At 65.3% G+C, this 20,254-nt stretch overlaps 1 protein-coding gene across 3 annotated transcripts; it reads left to right on the top strand.

Moving 5' to 3' along the window:
* Positions 1 to 318: 318 nt before the first annotated feature.
* Positions 319 to 19,851, top strand: FZR1 (fizzy and cell division cycle 20 related 1). 3 transcript variants are annotated; one of them, XM_086699533.1, is made up of 14 exons: positions 319 to 518; positions 13,004 to 13,126; positions 14,493 to 14,562; positions 14,657 to 14,720; positions 14,816 to 14,943; positions 15,446 to 15,528; positions 15,880 to 16,063; positions 16,644 to 16,709; positions 17,201 to 17,303; positions 17,389 to 17,573; positions 17,692 to 17,925; positions 18,436 to 18,540; positions 19,104 to 19,205; positions 19,648 to 19,851. In XM_086699533.1, exons 2-14 carry the CDS (start codon positions 13,071 to 13,073, stop codon positions 19,687 to 19,689), a joined length of 1,422 nt encoding a protein of 473 aa, XP_086555659.1. In that variant the 5' UTR covers positions 319 to 518; positions 13,004 to 13,070; the 3' UTR covers positions 19,690 to 19,851. The 3 variants fall into 3 exon arrangements, with proteins under 3 accessions (XP_086555659.1, XP_086555657.1, XP_086555658.1); XM_086699531.1 differs by having other exon boundaries at positions 322 to 518; positions 14,437 to 14,562; XM_086699532.1 differs by having other exon boundaries at positions 323 to 518; positions 14,437 to 14,562; positions 19,104 to 19,196.
* Positions 19,852 to 20,254: the final 403 nt, after the last annotated feature.

Below are 20,254 nucleotides of genomic sequence, written 5' to 3'. Positions count from 1 at the left end.
ACTGTCTCCTGCTAAGAACCGCGTCCTAAACTAGGCAGAGCCATTCCCGCAGTTCCCTCGCAACTGGCTCAGCGGGTCAGCGGGGTCGCGGGCGCCCCCGGCGGCTCCGGTCGCCCGTGGCAACGCGTGGCGCCCCGCTTCCTGTATTGATTCGAATCACGGGCTACGTCACGTCCTCCCGAGATGCCCGAGGCGCGCAGGCGCAGCTGCGCGGGGTAGGAGGGGCGTGGCGCGGCCCGGGCGCGAGGCCCGGGCGCGCGGGGGCGTGGCGGGGCGTGGCGGCGGTACGCAGCGCGCCGGCGCGGGGGCGTGGCCGGCCACGGGAGCGCGCGCGGCGGAGGAGGGCTCCGGGAGGCCGCGGAACAGCGACCGCCGCCATATTAAGGAGCGCGGAGCCCAGGGTCCCGACAGCGGCGGCCGCGGCCGGACCAGTGGAGCTGCGGGCGGCAGAGGCCGGCGCGGCGCTGCGCCGGGAGAGACGGGGTCGGCGGAGCCAACGGGGGACCGGAGCGAGCCAGGTGAGGCGGCCGGGGTCTGAGGACCCGCCCCCCGGGCCCGAGCCGCGACCCCCCGAGCCGGGCGGGGCCCGACGGCGGCGCGGGCCTACCCGGGGGTCCCCCGACACCGCGCCGGCGGCCGGGGCTGCGGCCCCCGCGCTCGGGGCCCTCTCCAGGAACCGGCCAGACCTCCTGAACGCCGCCCCCCAGTGCCCAGCTAGGCCCGCGGTGACCTCAGCATCTCGCTCCCGTCTTCACCCCCAGATCCGGCCCTGCGTGACCGCCCCAGCCCGAGCCACCTGCGACCCGAGACCTGCCCCCCCCCCCCCCCGCAGCCGGCGTCCGGGGTCCGCTTATGAACGGGGGTCGAGCTCTGTCTCCTTAAGCCGGGCGTTCACCCTCGAAAATAGCCATTGATCACCTCTGGCCTGTCAAACCCGCTTCCTCCAAACCGGGACCGTCCCAGCTCAGGCCCTGCCCAGATTTCGGCTGCCCCCATAGCTGTCACGACTCACCCCGGCTCGAACCGGGCCCCCTCCCCCCATCCCAGTAAAATACAATCCGAGCGGTGTGGCCCCTGAAGCGAGTAGATGGAGGTGTGGGGACCCTGTGGTCCGGGCTCCCCGTCGTGCTCGCCGCTCCCCTGCCTCTCGGTTCTGGCACACCCAAGCTCTCAGGCCCGGCTGCTTCAATGCATAAGTGTCCCCTTGCCCCCAGCCCTCCCAGCCCCCATCCAGCCGGAGTCCAGCTCTCCATCTGGGCCCTGACCCCACCAAAATCTGAGCCCGGCTGCGCCCCGACCCCGGAACATCCTGCCTCTTCCTGTGAGCCCAAGCCCCGCCACCCCGGAGCCCCCAAGTGTGGAATGTTTCTCCCCATCAGAGCGTTTCCCCCTGCTGAAAACTGCCGACCCGTGCCCGTTGGTCCTGCACTGGCTGGGCCCACCCCCAGCCCAAAGCCTGAGACCCTCCGCTCTGCCGCCTGGACCCGTTTAGTTTTTCACCTGTTCTTTCCCCCACGAAATCATCCCCTCTTTCAGGCCCCTGTCAGGCTGGGAACTGGTCCCCGTCCCACCCTTCACTCCGGTCGGCAGAGTGATGACCTCAGGCCTCTTGCTGGTGAGGCTGCACCAGTCCCCCCCCCCCCCCCCAGCTTCTTACCACGCTTTGCATGAGGATGATTTGCCCGAAGAAAAACAATCCATCACAACATACCCAGCTGTGCCCCTTACCCCAAATTGGGGACACGTGAGAGGGTGTTTGAACTGTAGGGGGTTGGGTGGTCTCTCCTGGAGGAGGTGGGGGATTTGCACACTAGAAGCTGACGACAGCCTCTGGGGCCCGTCCCCCGAGTGGCGCACTGCCCCCCAGCTCGCATCCTAGCCTGTTCATCGTGCAGAGTTTCTCGTGGGCCGTCTCGGCCCCTGGTGCCGAGGGCGCCTTCCGTGTGAGCCGAACCGGCCCGCGTGCCTTGCGAACCTCAGAGTGTAAGCAGGTGTGCGGGCCGCATGGCGCTTGGCCCGGCGAACGAGGATATGGGCTTCCCCCCCCCCCCCGAAAACAAGGGCTCTGGTCTTGGGACAGCTCATGGTTCAAGGGACAGCTGCCTCGCTGGGTGGAGGGCAGTGTCCAGGGAGTTAGCTGTGCTGCTCCTTTGCCCCCTGGGACTGTTCCCCCGGGGAAATCTCCGACTCCCGTGCCCTAGCCGGTGGTGGCGGCTGTTTCGGGCTAGGGGAGAAGCGCCCGGAAGCAGATGGAAAAGTGATGAGTCTTCAGAAGCTGGTCGGCCTGGGTTTTCACACCGGGTCCTCTGTTTCAGCAGCAGCAGGAAACGTCCTGCCACTGTTACTTGTTGGGGCCTCTGGTCTGGTGGGGTCTGGATACCAGGGACTTCTGGGTTTGGGGATCCACAGGAGCGTTGGTTGTGGGGACCTTTTTCGGGGTAGCACTGAATGGGGTGAGGATCCAAAATCATTCTGTTTGAGGGGCGAGCCTGGAGACTTGAGTCGGGTGTGAGCATCAGGGGACTTGGTGTTTTAGGAACCAGCAGGATCACGGTACCCTTGTAATTGTTTTCCGGAGACCTGGGTGCCGTCTGGGGACATCTGTGGTGATCGGGACAGACGCTGATTGGGATCAATGATCTGGGGGTGCTCCTGGCATCCAGTGGGTGGGGTCAGCGACGCTGTTGCCCCACCCCACCACCCAGTGCTCAGCATGGCCCCAAACATCAGCAGTGTCGAGGGGGGACCGTGAGCCCTGTGAGGGCAGGGACTCTGTCCCCAGAGCCTGCGCGGTGCCCCGGTGAGGCTGGAGCGTGAGAACGCTGGCTCGAATGGGTGCTGGAGGGCGGGAGGGACTGATGGACCGAGGGAAGGGTGCGTTTGGCCCGTCCCGGGAGCTGGCACCAGGGGCCGGTGTCCTGCAGAGCCGGGAAGGGACTACTTGGCCGCCCCTCTTCGGCCCAGCATCTTCCTGCCGTCCAGTTTCTGACCCACCACAGGCCGCGGTGGCCTCCCCCTTGTCAAGTCCACTGTCACCACGTGGGCCACCTCTCGCTGCACCTGCCCGAGATTGGGTGCACACGGAGTGGCCGCGGACGCTGGGTGGTTTGGAGCGAGGCGCGTGCGGCAGCACCTTCCTTCGGTGACCAGACGCACGTTGAACGCTGGGACTCCTTCCTCATGTGGCGTTGACCTTCTGGTCAGCTGTGGACAGCTGTGCATCCTCGTGTCCTTGGCAGGTGACCCCTTTCTCCTCCTGTGGCGTCCTCACCTGATACAGTGGCAGGAGCACACGGGATGTGCCACCGGCCCCGTGCCATCTAGTCCTCGAGCGCCGTGCCTGACACGTGCACCCTCCCTCCCTCCCCCCGAAAAGTGGACTCCACTGTCCCCTGGCTTCCTATGTCTTCCCTTCAGGGAGCAGCCTCCTTTCCGTTGTTTGTTTGCTCGACCTTTGTTGGTAACGGATCTATTCAGATATGGTTCCCTCTCCGTGTGAGTTACTGATTTAGACTATGCAATTGAGAGGTTTTCGGCCTGTGTACCCATCACCAGATGGATTCTGGAACATTCTCACCACTCCAGACAAGCCCTCTTCCCGTCAGTCGTCAGTCCCATGCCCTTTCCGGCCCCTGGCACCCGCTACCCCACTTTGTGTCAGGATGAGCCCGTTCTGCACGTTTCACACCCGCGGACTCACACCCCGTGGGGCCTCTCGTGTCCGGTTCCCTCGCTGAGCGTCGTGCGTTCGGGGTCCGTCCGCGGGGCGGCGGGGGTGGGCGACTCTCCTGCTCCAGACCAAGTGACGTTCCTGTGTGTTGGCTGTCCGCTCGCCAGTTGGCGGATGCCTGGGCTGTTTCCACCTTTTACCTGTTCCGGTCAGAGCTGCTACGGACATTTGAGCGCAGGCTCTCGTGAGATGCCGCTGTGCTGTCTGCGCGCGTTCTTGCTGGGCACAGTTGACTCCCTGTCCTCGTGCGTTGCTGGACCCCGAGGCTGGCTCCTGAGCTCCAGCCCCATGGGGCCAGCGCCAGTCACCGTCCCCTGGGGGTCCTGCCGGCACCTGGGGCGAGTTAGCCCCGAGGAGGTCACGCTTTCCTCTGACCGTTCCCTCCCCCAGCCTCACGTGGGGCCCCTCGTGCCTGTTCCCCCATCCTCTCAGGACCACCTGCTTCCCCACCCGGACCGGGCAGGCACTGTCGGGTCCCCCTGGGTCCCCCCTCCTCCACACGACACTACCTTCAGTCCATGAAGGCACGTCTCATCCTGTGGCTCCCTCTTCCCTGGCCTTCCCCACCTCCCCACCACTGGCCCAGGAGACTGTTCTTTGGGCCTTCGCTTTCCCTCTTCCTGCCCCCAGCGCTCTCCTTACACCCGGCCTCCCCAGACCTCTGTGCGCTTGTCTAAAGCAGCAGACCCCTCCAGATCCTCCTGCCCTTTTTTTTGCACATGCTCCTTCCCGGAGTAGATCGGGCCCAGAAACCACCGATTTGTGCAGGAGGCGTCAGGTTATATTTGCACAGTGTCCTACGATAGAGATAAGGAGAGGCCGGGGGTGGGGGGCGGCGGTGACGGAGGGAGCAAGGGAAGGGGCAGACTGCCGCTCGGAGGGGGTGCCTCCACTTACCCAAGGCCGCACGGCAAGAGAAAGGTCAGCGCTGCTCTCCTGAGCCTGAGGGAAGCCACACTTCCCTCTACAGATTCCCCCAAACCGGGGGGCTCTCCACTGGGGGTAACGTCCGGGTGTGTTTGTGGTTGTCACGCTGGGGGTGTTCTGGCATTAAGTGGGTGGGCCCGGGGAGGCTGCTCAGCCCCCTGCAGTGCCCAGAACGCACCCACCCCCCCCAGAACATGCCTGGTCCCAGTGTCTGCAGTGCCAGCAGCTGGGGTTGGCGGTCCCTGCCCTAAACGTACTAGGTTTAGGTCTTCCTTCTGCCCCCATCTAGGACCCATACGTGGGGTCCCTGGTGAGACATATTGAGGAGCACTTTCTGCTGCTCAAGGCCGCCTGTGAGGGGGTGAGCTCCCTGTCCCTGCAGGCATGCAAGCAGATGCAGTTGTGAGGGGCTCATCTGAACCCCTTTAAGGCCTGGTCCAGCCTTGAGATCTGGCCCTGTGATGTAAACCACAGTTTCAGTCGTGTAAATGATCGTAAATCGCCTGCTGCTGTTGCCAAGTTGTCCCTCCCTCACGTGGGGTTTGCATCCTCTGGGCTGCTGCCGACCCCAGTGCCCAGAGGTGGTAGACGAGAGGCTTCACCTTGGGCACTTCTGAGGTTTAGAGCAGCAGGGCTCACCCAGGGTGCCAACGGTGTGGCCGTTTCCACAGGGTCAGAGGGGAGAGCCTCCGGTCCAAAGGCCATGTCCTCTAGACCGTCAGCCCCCGGAGGGCGGGACTCCTCGGTCAGCCCCAGGGTCTGCCTGCACAGAGCGGGGAGTAAGCTTTAGCTGAGAGAACGGATACACACATGGGTGCTGGAATGTGTTCTTCGGGGGCCCCCACCTCCAGGCCTCCCCAGAAAGAACTTGCCTCTGGTGCTGATTCACGTCAGCCCCCAGAGGGGAGGCTCGTCGCTTCCCTGTCGTATGTGTTAGGCTCAGCCCTTTTTTTTTTTTTTTAATTTTTTTTTTTTTAACGTGTATTTATTTTTGAGAGAGGGGGAGACACAGAATCCGAAGCGGGCTCCAGGCTCTGAGCTGTCAGCACAGAGCCCAGTGCGGGGCTCGAACCCACAAGCAGTGAGATCATGACCTGAGCCAAAGTCAGACGCCCAACCGACTGAGCCCCCCAGGCGCCCCGGGCTCAGCCCTTTTTGATTCCAGCTCCTCTGGGCTTTGTCTTTGGTGTCATGAGACGTGAGGGACCGCTAGCCCATCGTGTTCCCTCCACGGGGTGGGAGCTCTCTCTTCAAAGGGCCCATTCTGTGCATCAGCTATAGGGAGTGCAAGAGCCTGCGTTCTGGGCCATGTCTGAAGGCCACGGCCAGCCCTCCTGCCTCCACGTAGCCCCATTTCTTTTTATTGACGACAGTCTTCCCTCCTCTTGGAGGAAGACCCAGTCTCCTTACCTGCAGCCTCAGTGAGGGAAAAGAAGGGGCCCCACCTGGCCACCCGGCCGACAGCTGCGGTCAGGAGCTCACTGGAGCAGCGGCCGCCCAGGCACCCCCCCACCCCTGCCCCCCGTGCCATACAGCCCACACACACTGCGGAGGGAGGAACAGGAAGCCGGCACATGGGGGATGTGTTGTGCACCTGTCGCTGAGCCCGTGGGATCAGCCAGCACCTCCTAGCATCTCCTTTGAGTCAGGCACCCTCCTAGCTGCTTCGCGGAAGTCACGTCCAGTGTTAGAGCAACACAGGTGGTGTTACCCATTCACCCGCTGCGGAGAGAAGTTACTGGGCCAGTAAGAGTGGAAGCCAGGACTCAAAGCCAGGTGTGTCCCTCTCTGAAGCCCCCCTTTTCCAGTGTACCTTTCTAGGGCTATATGGTATTTAGGTTTCCTGTAGTGGTGGGACCGGGGGGCTCGAGGGCTGGTCCCCAGCTTGCCTGAGCCGAGGCCGGGACAGCAGAGCCAGAGGCTCCCACGCGAGCAGAAAATGAGACAAGTCCTCCTCCTTCCAGTTGGGTCTTTCTCATGTGCTGCTTCCTCGGTCCCTTGGAGAATAGCTGAGAGTAACACATCCGGGCCCCAGGCCCCCCACGGGAGCCTCTCCTCTTTCTCAGGAGGAGGGCACCGGAAGCTGGGTAGTCTGGGAGCGCCTGCCCCCCCCCCAGATCTCCTGCCGTCTCCGCCTGTATATCTCCCAGACAGGTGCATGTTCCTCAAGGTTTCAGGGGCCCTGTGAGAGGTCGTGCCCCCTGGTGACCGTTCCCAGGGAGCCCCCAGCCATTTATCAGTAAATCCCTACTTGGGGGATGGTTCCCGCTAGAACGGACCAGCAGATACGCACCCGTGAGAGGATGCCCCCTCCAGAGCAGGGCTTTGAGCTCTAGGTGGCCGGCTTGCTCGGGTGCTGGGCCTGGGGACCCCCTCACCTGGGGGAGTGTCGTGATCTGAGCAGCCATGGGCAGGCGGGGTGAGCACAGGTAAGTCCAGAGCCGGACTTGCCCAGGTAGGACCCAGCCCCCCGGCCCGCCAGCCGGCGTCCTCCTCTGTGAGGTGGAGGCGGGACCGCTCGTGGGACACAGTTAAGTCCAAGGCCTCGAGCGGTGCTGGCCCGCGGAAGGCCCCAGGCGGGACCCGCTGCCGTCATTATCCCACAGGGCCGGGAGCAATGTCCTGTTCACCTAGGACCCCGTGGCGCCCACATAGGACGTAGCCGAGTGGGCGTCCATAGGCTGCTTCCTCGTACCCCGTGTGGATAGCCAGTGCCACCTGACCTAACTGGCCGGCGTCCCCTCCAGAAGCTGGAGTTAGCTGCACCCAGAACCACTCTGCCGGGACACGCTGGCCGGTGTGGAGGACACCTGTTAGTCGTGACAGGGAGAGCCTCCGGTATAAACCCATTTTACAGGTAGTCCCGTCCAGGCTACAGTCACCCTCGAGATACTGAGTCACGAAACGTTTCATTTTTCCTGGGGCTTCCTGAAGAGCCTTGTAACATCTAAGTGCAGGAGAGACTGGTTTTTCAAGATGAGCAAGACTTTGAAGGATGTGAAATTTGGCTGAGCAGAGAGCTTCTGTCCTGGGGGCCTGGGGCTCGGCATGAACTTGGCGGGGGGGGGGGGGGGGTGCAGCGTGGACCCTGCTGTACCAGGCCCAGAGAAGAGGCCGTCCGTTTGCATGCCCTGCTCCTGGGGTGCCCTCCACGGCTGCACCCCTGCTGGGGGAGGCTTCGGAGGCGATCGCGGGTGCCTCGAGCTGCGTCATCGGTCCTTGCTGACACCAGGCCTGGCCCGTGTGTCCCGTCGTGTCCCTCATCCGCTAGCCTCCCTGGCCCGGGACCATGAACGTTCTTTGGGGGCATCCTGGGCACTGAGGGCACTGGGCAGCGTCCCCAGCCCCCACCTCCTCGAGGCCAGGAACACCCCAGTCGTGACAGACACACGTGTCGACAGACACACGTGTCCCCAGACGCTGCCCAGTCTGACGGCCCCTGGGTCACATCTGGAGTGAGTGCCTGGTGGGCGGAAACCGTGGGAGCACCGTGGCCGCAGGGCTGGCCAGGCGAGGCCACGGGCTGGCGGGCAGCGGAGGCGGCAGGACAGTGCCACGGCCTTTGCCACGGCCTGCCCTGCCGCTGCCGCTGGGCTCGCTCTCAGGGAGGGCCGGCGATGCCTGACCCTCGCGGTGGCTGTGCGGGAACCTCACTGTCCTGTGAGGCGGCTGGGTGGCGCCTCTGTCCCGGGAGGGCAGGCTGGGAGGCTGAAGGCTCGTGCGAGGCGGTGGTGGAAGGTGAGCTCTGGGGGCCGCGGTGGAAGAGGAGGCCCCCTTCCGAAGGGCTGGCGTGGTGGGCGGGCGAGTCCCCCGGCGACGGTGCCCTGTGGAGGGGACAGTGGCAGCGAGGGGCCGAGGGCTCTGGCCCCCCTCACCCGACACAACGCCAGCCCGCCCGGTCAGCAGGGCGGCTCGCTGCTCCCTTCCCACCTCGGCTGGGGCTCGGCCCGGGTGGGGGAGCCCGGCCGCCGGGGGCCTGCAGACGGTCTGCGCACGGCGACTGCTCGTTAACGGGAGAATCACCGCACACCACACCCGCGGACGTCTTATTAGGAAATTCTCAGACTAGGGCAAGGGCGGCCGAGTGCTCAGTGCACCGCCTGGGCCGCCGGCCGCGTCCATCCCGCCTCCGCTCTCACATGACACAGAATCCAAGAAGTACATGAGGCGTTCCTCTCTGTCCCCCACCCCCGGCCCCCTCCCGAGAGCTGACCTGTGCTGCTGGCGTGTTCCCCAGCCTTCTAGAAGCAGCTCGTTGGCCCAGTGCTGCCGTCACCTTAGGGGGGGGGGGGTCCGGCCGACCGTCCTGCCGCCTCTCGTGGGGACATGAGCCTCACCGTTTGCTGTCACACGCGGCGCTGCCTTTGTGTTTGCGGTTTTGCACACGCAGCCCGGAGTTCCTCCGGGGGAATTCTTAGAAGTAGAGAGAGTGCGTCAGAAAGGATGTGCGTTTTAAATTTGGAAAGCAGCTGCCAAATTGCCTTCTTAGAAGTCGGGTTTCAGCTCCTGCCAAGGAGCGCGGGTGCCTGTCTCCTCCCTACGCCTGCGCGGCCTGGCGTGCGGGGCTGTGGGCCGGGGCCCTGCTGTCCGCGTGGGGCCTGCTGCCTTCCGGCTGCACGCGAGGGTGGGCGTCTCAGGAGCGCTGGCTGTGTTCACACCCTTCACGTCAGTGTCTCCCGTGGGCAGCAGGTGTTTTTTCCGCTAGTGTCTTTTTTTTTTTTTTTTTTTTTTGAGAGGGAAGAAGGGCAGAGGCAGAGAGAGAGGAGAATCCCAGCAGGCTCTGCACTGTCAGCACAGAGCTGAACCATGGGCCCACAACCTGAGCCAAAGTCAAGAGTCAGGTGCTTAACCGACGGAGCCCCTCGGGTGTCCCTGTGTCGTCTTTCTAAATAAAACCGTTTGTGGTACGTCTTCCCTCGTAGACGCTTCTGGTTTCTCCTGAACTGTGGCCTGGGCCCTGCCGTCAGTGAAACAGACCAGCCCTGCCGGCCTCATGGGGAGCCCCCCCCCCCCCGCCGGGGACATCAGCACGGTGGCTTTGGTCTGTGACTGGGGGGCCGTGGTTTCCATGTGGTTTCCATTGGAAGCTCGTCGGGGCTGAGAGGTTTAGCCCACAGTGTGACTATTCCCTGTGGTGAGGACCCTCGTTCCCCCAGAGCCCCGCTGGCCCTGAGCAGCCCTGCTCAGGGAGAGCAAGGCAGGGGCGGTCACTGAGCATGTGGACCGAGCGTGGCCTTCACCGGTGCCCCCCAGGGCTCGCTGCCTGGCGGGCGGGTGGCAAGCAAGGCCCCAGTCAGGGCCCTCGAGGGTTGACTCCGCACACAGTGGCCGAAGGAAGTCTGCTGCCTCTGTGACCCTGGTTTACTCGGGACAGCTGACTGGCCCGACTCCGGGAAAGTACCCGCTGATGGCAGAACTTAACCAGAATGGAGCCGTGACTGTTCCTCTTTATGCCCCTTCTTCCCTGCCATAAACCCCACCCGGGATGCTGGTCCGCGGTCAGAGTGGACGCCGGCCTCCTGGAGCTCAGCTCTGGCTCCCACGTGGCCCAGGCTCACCCTTGGGACTCCGTCCTCTGAATGGGAGTCTGCAGCCTGGACAGAAACTCGTACGGCCATGCTGCCCCAGGAGTGGTCACTGTGCCGAGGGCACACCTTGGGGTTCATCCTGGGGACTTGGAGGTGGGCTGGAAGGGGTCCACCCCCCCGCCCCGCCGCCAGAGAAGTGTGGGAGGCTTGAGGGACGCAGCCATCAGTCACTGCTGGACTCTGTGACAGAGGAGCGAGACTGGTCTGGGGACCTTCTGCTGGGACTACAGGGCACGTGCAGGGGGAGGGGGCCGACGGGCAAGAAGGAGGTGGCCGCCCCCACAGGCTTACCCGAGATGTGGGCAGGGCTTTGCTCACAAAGCGGGAGGCCCGCCGTCTGGCCCCATGGGGACGATGGGGCCGGTGGACTTGAGAGGAACTCCGGACCCAGCGGAGGGAGGACCCTGGGGGCAGGTGGGCACGGGGAGGTGGGCCTCGGGGCAGGGGCTCCTGCCCGTGACCCCACGTGAGCCTGCAGCGCCGCTGCCCCTTGCTCGGCCATCCCAGGTTCGCGTGCACGAGGCGATGGTGCAGACACACGGGTCGTGAGGTCGTGCACGGGGAGCACGGGGTCAAACGTGCAAGCCCGCTAACGTGCGTGGTGTGGAGCACACCGTGGCGACTAGCGGCCACGCGCCTGTGCCTCTGAGTCTCACCCAGCGGGCTTGGCTCTGGCTGAGTGTCCGTCCGGCTTTGGGCCCGGGCCACGCCAGGCTGGCCGTGTCCCGTAATTGCGGGGTGAGGGTCTAGGACTCGGTGGGCTCGTGCTGGTCCTTCTGCCCCGTGCTCTGCACGGTCTCCACCACAGGCCCAGGAACCCGTCAGAGAGGCCATCTGGGGCTGTCGAAGATAGGACGCAGGTAGGTGGGCCTGAGAACCTCGTGGTGTGGCCACTCCTGGAGAGGTGCGAGAGGTGGACCCCCAGGCTGGTTCCCTCCCAGGTGACGCTGAGCTCACACTGCCCCCAGGAGTCTCTCTTCAAAAGGGCAGATGTTCTCTTTAGTCCACTCTCTGTCTCTGTGGACGGCACTCCTCTAGGGAGCCCCTGTGAGCGGGGACACACAGGACGTGTCCTCCTGCGCCTGTGTTCTCCAGGTCCACCCACGCGGTGGCAGGTGGCAGGGCGTCCTTCCTTTCCGAGGCTGGGTCACATTCTAGTGTGCGGGTGGGGCGTGTCGGGTTTATCCATTCACTCAACCTGTCGACAGACACTTGGGAGTGTTTCTCTCTTTGATGATTACGAACAACCTAGAATAACGCCAGTTGGAGCTTTAGGGGACTGGTTTCTGTGCGGGTCTGTTTCCTTTCATTCCTCCCAGGTGCACACCGAAAAGTGGAATTATTGGGCTACGTGGCCCTGTGTGTGGGGGGACAGAGACAGAGAGGAGCCTATGGGGGCAGGGGCAGGGAGTCAGTGTTTCCTGGGGACAGAGTCTCAGCTTGGGGAGATGGAAAGTTCTGGAGACAGATGGTGGGGGTGGCTGCACGACTGTGTGTGCTTGAAGCCGCTGGGCTGTGCACTTAGAAATGGTTAGGGTGGTACATCTTATGCGTATTTCACCACAATTTTTTTTAAAGCAAATGTTGACTTCTCCAGAGTGCTACCCCTCAGGATTCACAGACTTTTAATTTTGGGCCAGTCTTCGACTTTCTGGTATTTGATCTGTCGTGAACCCGGGCTCCAGACAGAGCAGTAGAGCTCGCGGTGGCTCTGAGCGCATAGGGGGTCTGGGGCAGGGGGAGCGGGTGCGTCGCGAGGAGCTGCAGCCCTCTGAGCCCCCTCTCTGTCAGGCTCTGTCCCAGAAACACTTGCTTCAGGCCCCCCCCATTTGCTCCGCGGTGCCCCTGGGGGAGGCAGGACTGGTGAACGTTTCATGTTGGTTTCTGGAAGCAGCCACTGGCTGCGGGCCTGTGTCCAGCCCCGCAGTGAGGAACATCCTCCTCCCAGAGGTGGCCACTCACCCCCACCCCACTTGTGCTGGAAAGTGCACCGCCCTTTCCTGCGTCCAGGTGCTTTGCTTCTAGAACATTCTTCCGTCTCCCCCCTTCTCCTTTTCAGAGAAGCCTTCCGAGCTGGGCTGAGCCCAGTGGGAAGAGGGTGTGAGCTTTACAAATTCTGAATGGGCAGAGTTGAGCTGTTGAACCCCATCCCGCGTGTGCACATCCAGGTGCCTGCAGCTTGAGGACTGTGGCCCCGTTTGTGCATTAGGACAGAGGCTTCCTGGGGTGTCTGGGGGCCTCAGTTAAACATCTGACTCTTGATTTAGGCTCAGGCCATGATCTCACAGTTCATGAGATCGAGCCCTGCGTCAGGCTTCGTGCTAGTAGTGTGGAGCCTGTTTGGGACCACTTTGACGCTTGCCCAGCCCCCACCTCGGGGTTGGACATGGTCTGAGGGTGGCTTGTGGCCTCGGAGGGTCTGAAGCAGGAAGGCGACATGGTGGGTGCATGGGAAGGAGGGTGGCCGGAGGGCAAGCTCCAGGACCCAGACTTAGATGACAGACTTGCACTAAGCAGGACAAAGGCCGGGAGTCCTGGCAGAAGGTCCCTCAGAGCAGCCGCCGTCCTCCCCGTCACAGCCGCCTGTGGTTTCCACAGCCTGTGGGGTGTGCCTGCCCCCCCCCCCCCCCCCCCCGCACGGAGCTCCTGGGAGGAAGTGGAAGGCCTTGGCCATCACCGTGGAGTTCGCTGTGGTCACTGGGCAGTGGAGGGGGCTGCTGCCCACCGGCACTGACCTCTGCTGCCCTTCCTGCCCCAGGCTGACCCGGGCCGGCTGACCTTGGCCGGCGGGCTGTGCCTGCCCTGCGTCGCCATGGACCAGGACTATGAGCGGCGCCTCCTCCGGCAGATCGTCGTTCAGAACGAGAACACGATGCCCTGCGTGAGTACCGGGCGCCCTGCCCCCACTGGCGCCGGGCCGGGTCCCGGGGTGGCGGGGAGCAGCCTCTAGAGCGCTAGGTGCCCGGCCGGCGAGAAGCACGTCCTCCCGCGGGCCTCCCAGTGGCAGGGCCACACGCCAGGGAGTTCCCTCCTCAGGCTTCCAGCGTGCCTCCTGCTGCTGGGGCCCACAGGGACGGTCAGCTTCCAGACCCCTGTCCCCCGGGGCCACGCCCGGGACCGACTGCAGGGACGAGGGAAGGTGAGCTGCTCTCCCAGTTTGCAGACAGGGAGCCGAAGGGCCCGGGGTCTCAGACCTGTGGGGCCGGCCTGACCGGGCAGAGCCGTGGCGGCAGCTTGAGGCGGCCCTGTCCTTATCTGCGGAACTCAGCAGAGTTTGGGGAGGCCTCTTTTCCCGGACCCCACCCCTCTCAGCCACGCCATCGCGGGCTCCTGACGTGTCACGGGCTGTGCTCACCACTCTTCTCAACGCTCTCAGCTCTGTGCCGGGCACTTGAGGCCTTCGCCCGTGCTGTCACAGGGCCACGCTCGTTCTGGGGGTCCCGTTGAGGAGTCCTGCCTCCCCAGCTCCTGCTGTGGCCGGCAGTCCTCGCCTTCACGTCCCCCTCTTCTGTGTGGGTCTGTGTCTCTGAGTCTTAGGACACCAGGCGTAGATTTGGGGCCCATCCCACCCGGGGTGGCCTCGTCTTAACTGGATCACACCTGCAAAGATGGTGTCGAATGAGGTCACATCCCGGGTGCGGGGGTGGGGACGGCTCGAACTTCAACCCGTCCTTCTGGGGGATGGGGGGGATGTATGTAGTCCAGCCCCCCGCAGGTCCCTTAGAGAGAAAGGACCCTCCTGGGACAGTTCAGAGGGCTGGGCCGGTTTCCTGGGAGCAGGGCCCCCGCGTCCGTGCGCCGGCTCCGGCGGGGGAGTCGTGCTTCTGTGGGAGACCGTCCTTGCCTGACGGAGATGGGGCCCGAGGAGCAGCAAGGTGTCGGGTCCGTCGTGGTGGCTTAGAAGCGAACAAAGCCCCGTGGCGGGTGCCTGTGCTCTCGGGCTGCCCCGTTCTTGAGAGTGTCGCCTCCCCAGCTGGGAGGATACACTGAGGCCCGCCAGCAGCGTTCCAGCCCCCACGGCTCGCATGTCAAAATGTTTCACCTCTGCTGCTCGACCCGCTGGTTCGGCGGCCAGAGGCCTCGCGCGAGGAGGTGGGGTAGGCCTGGCCTGGGGTCTGAGAGGAGAGGCTGGCCTTGGCGTCGCGCGCTGGGGGGCTCTCAGGCACCAGCCCCGTCCTGCCATCGTTCCAGGTCGCAGAGATGCGGCGAACCCTGACGCCCGCCAACTCTCCCGTGTCCTCCCCCAGCAAGCACGGAGACCGCTTCATCCCCTCGAGAGCCGGTGCCAACTGGAGCGTCAATTTCCACAGGATCAATGTGCGGGCCGCCCAGAGGGCGGGGGAGGGGGGAGGGGGGCCGGGTGGGCGGGCGGCTCCAGCTGACCCGCCTCCTTTCCCTCCGTTGCCTGCAGGAGAATGAGAAGTCTCCCAGCCAAAATCGGAAAGCCAAGGACGCCACCTCGGACAACGGCAAAGGTCAGGGGTCACACCCTGTCTGGCCCCCTGCCCCGCCCTCCCCCCTCCCCCCTCCCCACCCCCTCCCCCAGGCCTTACAGAGCCCCCGCCCACAGATGGCCTGGCCTACTCCGCCTTGCTGAAGAACGAGCTGCTGGGAGCCGGCATCGAGAAGGTGCAGGACCCGCAGACGGAGGACCGAAGGCTGCAGCCCTCCACGCCTGAGAAGAAGGGCCTGTTCACGGTGAGCACGCCCTCCCTGCCGGCAGCGTGCAGCACAGGCCCTCTGCAGGCTGCCCAGCTCGGCCCCCCACGCTCGGCCTGTGCTCACCCCGGGAGCCGCCGGGCCCCATGCCTCGAACCGGGGGCTTTGCTCTCCTGCTGCTCCAAAGGCAGTGCTGGGGCAGGCGCCAGGTGCACGGTCCTGAGGCTGGGGGCAGCCGTAGGGCAGTGTCAGGAGGAGCCTGGCTCGGGTCTTTTGACCGAGGGCCGGCAGGCTGGCGGCCAGTGGGGCAGGGGGAGGCCGGCACCGGGCAGTCGCTGTCCAGAGGAGGCCTCAGGCATGAGGCCTGCTTTGCTTCTCTGGATCCTTGGAACCCGGGCCACGTCTCCGACCCGAGTGCTCACTCACCTCGCACTCCGGCCTGGCCACTGGCAGCGCGGGGCACCAGGGCCCTGGGTGTGAGGTCCCCGGGCTGTGCGGCCGAGGCTCTGCTCAGCTGGGGTCCCCCCTCCCCTGCCTCCAGTATTCCCTCAGCACCAAGCGCTCCAGCCCCGACGATGGCAACGATGTGTCTCCCTACTCCTTGTCCCCCGTTAGCAACAAGAGGTGAGTCTAGGCCTGTGGGGGCTGGAACAGGGCAGGTGGGCAGCCAGGCGGCGCTTGGGAGCCTAGCTTGGTCCTAGAACTGCGCACGGGGTACAGAGGCGTCTCAGGGGGACCTTCCTCAGTGGGGACGCGCTTCAGGCTCAGTGGCGCTGGGCCCAGACAGGGGTGTCAAGGAGGGCTCCCCGGAGGAGGTGCTGGGCAGAGGGTGTGGTGTGGCTGTCAGAGCTCAGGGCGGCCCAACGGCCGGCGGTCACCACCCATAGCTGTGGGGTCACGTGGGTGGCAGGAGAGCACGAGGGGGAGCCCACAGGTCACGCCAACGGCACCCCACGCGGTGGGCTCTCCCTGCAGTCAGAAGCTACTGCGGTCACCACGGAAACCCACCCGCAAGATCTCCAAGATCCCCTTCAAGGTCCTGGACGCGCCAGAGCTGCAGGACGACTTCTACCTGAACCTGGTGGACTGGTCGTCCCTCAATGTGCTCAGCGTGGGGCTGGGGACCTGCGTGTACCTGTGGAGCGCCTGCACCAGCCAGGTGGCGCCAGAGAGCCAACGCGCAGGGGTTGGGGGGGCTCGGGGGACTTTGGGGACCTCCAGGGCTGGGGTAGCACCCCTCTGCCCTCCCCGGGGCCTCCCCTCTGCATGCACGCTGACCCGGGCGAGGCCCCCGGGCCCGGCCTGGCCAGGGGACCCCCCTGAGGGCCGCTTCCTCGGTGGCGGTCATCAGCAGCCACCCCACCAATCTGTCAGAGTAGCTGCCGGGGTTCAAGGCCTGCTCTTCGCAGTAGGCTGTTTTCGGGAATGAGACCAGACGCAGGTTGGGTTTCAAAGGGGCAAGTGAAGCCCCCTCAGGGAAAGGGCTGCCCCTCTGCTCCCAGCAGCCTGTGGCCTGCCCCAGGGCGGTGGGGGAGGGGGACTTGAGCGCCCGCCCCATCTCTGTGTGGTCAGTTATCCCCATGCTGGTGTGTGTCCCCTCCTGGCCCACAGCGTCCCAGGCACCCCGGCCTCGTTGCCCTGGTGTTCGTAAGCCAGCGAATGGGTGCTTGGGAGGGTGGACGGGTGCACGGACAGGTGGCTGTGCGTCCGCGCCCACCGACCGCTTCCCCTTTCCCCAGGTGACCCGGCTCTGTGACCTCTCGGTGGAAGGGGACTCGGTGACCTCCGTGGGCTGGTCTGAACGGGTCAGTACGTGGGCCCCATCCCCTAGCCGGGCAGAGTCAGGAATATATGACCCAGTCTTGCTGGCAGGGGCCCTCCCCGATGTTGAGGGGGCTTTGGGGACCCAGAGGGGCCAGCAGCCGGCCTGGAGGTCACTTGTCTAATCTTTAGGAGTCTAATCTCCACCTGCACCCCTGCCTGTCCCCAGCCTGTAAAGATGGTTATGGTGACTCTGGGTCAGACTTGGTCCCCTGCACGCCTCTCCCCGCCCCCACAGCTGGCGTGGCAGCCACAGATAGAAACGCACAGGTGTTTAGCCTGAGTGTCTACTGGATTTTGACAAACCGGTGCACTTGTGTGACCGTTCCCCCAGAAAGTTCCAAGGAGGGGTGTCCTTTTGGTTCAAAGAAACCTGTAAAGAAACGGCCCCAACGCCCTGCGGTGAGGAGGCAGAGGGAGAGGTCCCCATGCCTGGGCCTGATGCCCACTCCCTCCCCCGTGTGCTCGGTCCTAGGGGAACCTGGTGGCCGTTGGCACGCACAAGGGCTTTGTGCAGATCTGGGACGCAGCTGCAGGAAAGAAGCTGTCCATGCTGGAAGGCCACACGGCACGCGTTGGTGAGAAGCCGCCCGCTTCCCAGGGGGCAGGTGTGATTCCCGGGGGCGAGGCCTCAGCCTCCCTTGCCCTCTGCCTGGCCTCCAGGGGCGCTGGCCTGGAACGCTGACCAGCTCTCGTCCGGGAGCCGGGACCGCATGATCCTGCAGAGGGACATCCGGACCCCGCCCCTGCAGTCAGAGCGGCGGCTGCAGGGCCACCGGCAGGAGGTGTGTGGGCTCAAGTGGTCCACGGACCACCAGCTCCTCGCCTCGGGGGGCAACGACAACAAGGTAGGCACCGCGGGCCCCTCGCAGCCCTGGCCTCCCCACGGAGTGAGGGCCGTGCAGGTTCTTCCCCCGGGGGCGGACTGTGGTGGCCTCCGGGGCCTCACAGCCACTGCCCCCGCAGCTGCTGGTCTGGAACCACTCGAGCCTGAGCCCCGTGCAGCAGTACACGGAGCACCTGGCGGCCGTGAAGGCCATCGCCTGGTCCCCGCACCAGCACGGGCTGCTGGCGTCTGGCGGTGGCACGGCTGATCGCTGCATCCGCTTCTGGAACACGCTCACGGGGCAGCCACTGCAGTGCATCGACACGGGCTCCCAGGTGTGCAACCTCGCCTGGTCCAAGCACGCCAACGAGCTGGTGAGTGCGGGGCCGGCCAGGGAGGGCCTGCGGGGACACACGCGTGCGCCTCCCTCCTCGTCGCTACACGGCCTTCGGAGCCTCTCCGCGAAGAGCCAGGGGCAGAGGAGCCTGGGGGTGCGGGCAGGAGGCGGGGGAGGCAGGAGCCCTGGCCCCGCTGAGGCGTCCCATGGGGTCCTGAGTTCAGCCAGGCCCCTGCCACCCTCGTCGTGCAGACCAGAGGTGCCTGGATGTGCCCGTCCTTGACCCGGACGCCCACACCCCCATACCCAGTGCCCGCCAGAGAGGCTCCCGGGGCTGTCAGGTGCCGTGTGTCCCACTCTGTCCAGTCACCGACCAGAGTGCGGGGAGCAGGGGCTGTGACCGTGCTCTCTCTACCTCGTCACCTGTGGTCTCTGTACGTCGCTTGCTTGGCGAGTCTGAGGTGCCGGCTCAGATGTCCTTGCGTCCGGGCCCCGGGCCTTGGAAGCGGGGGGCCCGGGTTCCGACAGCACCCTCTCCGCCCCCCAGGTGAGCACGCACGGCTACTCGCAGAACCAGATCCTGGTGTGGAAGTACCCGTCCCTGACCCAGGTGGCCAAGCTGACCGGGCACTCGTACAGGGTCCTGTACCTGGTGAGTCTGCCCCCCCCACCCCGACCCCCAGCCCCCGGGTTCTGGGAGACGTGCTGTGGCCGCCCAGAAACCACTGCCCTGCGCCCCGAGAGGCAGCGTGCGGCCCTGTGTCGGGGTTCCACGGCCTGGGGGGCCTCCAGGACTGCACAGCAGGGTGGGCTCCTGTCCGCCAAGGTCACGTGGTACCGGCGGCGGGAACCTGCTGTGCTGCGCCTCTGCCCTCCGTCCCTCCCTTCAGCCGGGTGTCTCTGGGACACACGCGGAAAGAAATCTCTGCGGATCTGGGTCCCGGCACTCACGTGATCGCTGAGCGTTTCACCAGACCACCATCTGTCAGGTCTTGCAGAAAGGCCCCCTCTCTTGCAGACCGCTCGATTTCTTTTTTCTTTTCGGAAGAAGACGTCTTGTGCTTCATGGCGGGCGGGAGGGAGGCCGCCTGGGGTTTTCCCGAGAGCGCTCCGTCCGCGGCTCTGTCCGGCGGTGCCACGCCTGGTTCCGCGGTTCTGTCCGCGAAGCACTGCCTGCGGGGCGTAGAGACAGTGGGGGTCTGTCTCCTTCTGCAGGCCATGTCCCCTGATGGAGAGGCCATAGTCACTGGTGCTGGGGATGAAACCCTGAGGTTCTGGAACGTCTTTAGCAAAACCCGTTCGACAAAGGTAAAGTGGGTCGGTATCAGTGCCAGCTGTTCCCCTGCGCGCGTCCCCTCGCCTGTCCTGGGGGCTTCCCCTGCCCACCCCCCCCCACCCCCCCACCCCCCCACCCCCCCACCCAGCCCCGTTCGTTCTGTTGGCCAGCATCTCCCTGGGAATCTCCTCTGTGGCCCCCCGTGGTCCCCCGTGGCCCCCCCCAACTCCTACATCGCTGCACATCCCCCACCACGTGGCACGAGGCACTCAGAGCCTGGCCACCCCCTACGCGCCTCGGGGTGCCAGGGAAGGTGCCCACGCAGGCTCCTCTGGCCCAAAATGTCACGTCCCCTCCAGGCAGAACTTCCCAGCCCGGTGCCGCCCGGCGCCCAGCCCCGGGGGCCTGGCCGAGCGGCGGGCACTTCCAGAGAGGTAGCCCGGGGGGCCGCAGGCTCAGCGGTCCCTCCCGTGTGCCCCGCAGGAGTCCGTGTCAGTGCTCAACCTCTTCACCAGGATCCGGTAAACCCTCGGGCCTCTCTGTCCGGGTCGGAATAGCACCGTCTCTCCTCGGCGTTCACGGACCCTCCCCTCTCCGGCACGCGGTCCCCGGAGGAAGCAGCCGGGGTGGGGCGGGGAGTCGGGCCTGGAGAGACCCCGAAGATTCTCATTAAAGCCTGATTGCGAACCCTGGCAGCCAGTGTTTGGGGCGGGGGCATGGCCGGGCACCAGCAGGAGAGGGGCTCCCGCTCCCTGCACGCTGGGCGGCCCCGGCAGGGACCATCCGTTCGGCCGCTCTGCTCGGAGCACGACGGACGCCTCCTGGGACCCAGCCTGCTTCTGTTCACGTCCATCGCTGCGTCGTCGTCGTCGTCCTGTCGTCGTCGTCGTCGGGCCTGCATGCTCTTCCTGAAGCACGCGCTCGCCACCGTCGCTGCCTCCGCCCACGCCTGCGGGACAGACAGCCGGACGCCTGGCCGGTCAGCTGAGGCTGGGCAGACGGCTGAGCTCGGCCCGTGGATCCGAGAGACACATCCAGCTGCCCGGCGTCTCGGCAGCTGTGCCCATGACTCCACAGGCTCAGCACGGCC

Source organism: Puma concolor, chromosome A2, assembly GCF_028749965.1.
Source record: "Puma concolor isolate L17-30 chromosome A2, mPumCon1.1.hap2, whole genome shotgun sequence".
NCBI classification, from domain to species: Eukaryota; Metazoa; Chordata; class Mammalia; order Carnivora; family Felidae; genus Puma; species Puma concolor.
The sequence above is the reverse complement of the archived record's forward strand: the minus strand, read 5'-3'. Positions and strand labels throughout refer to the sequence as shown.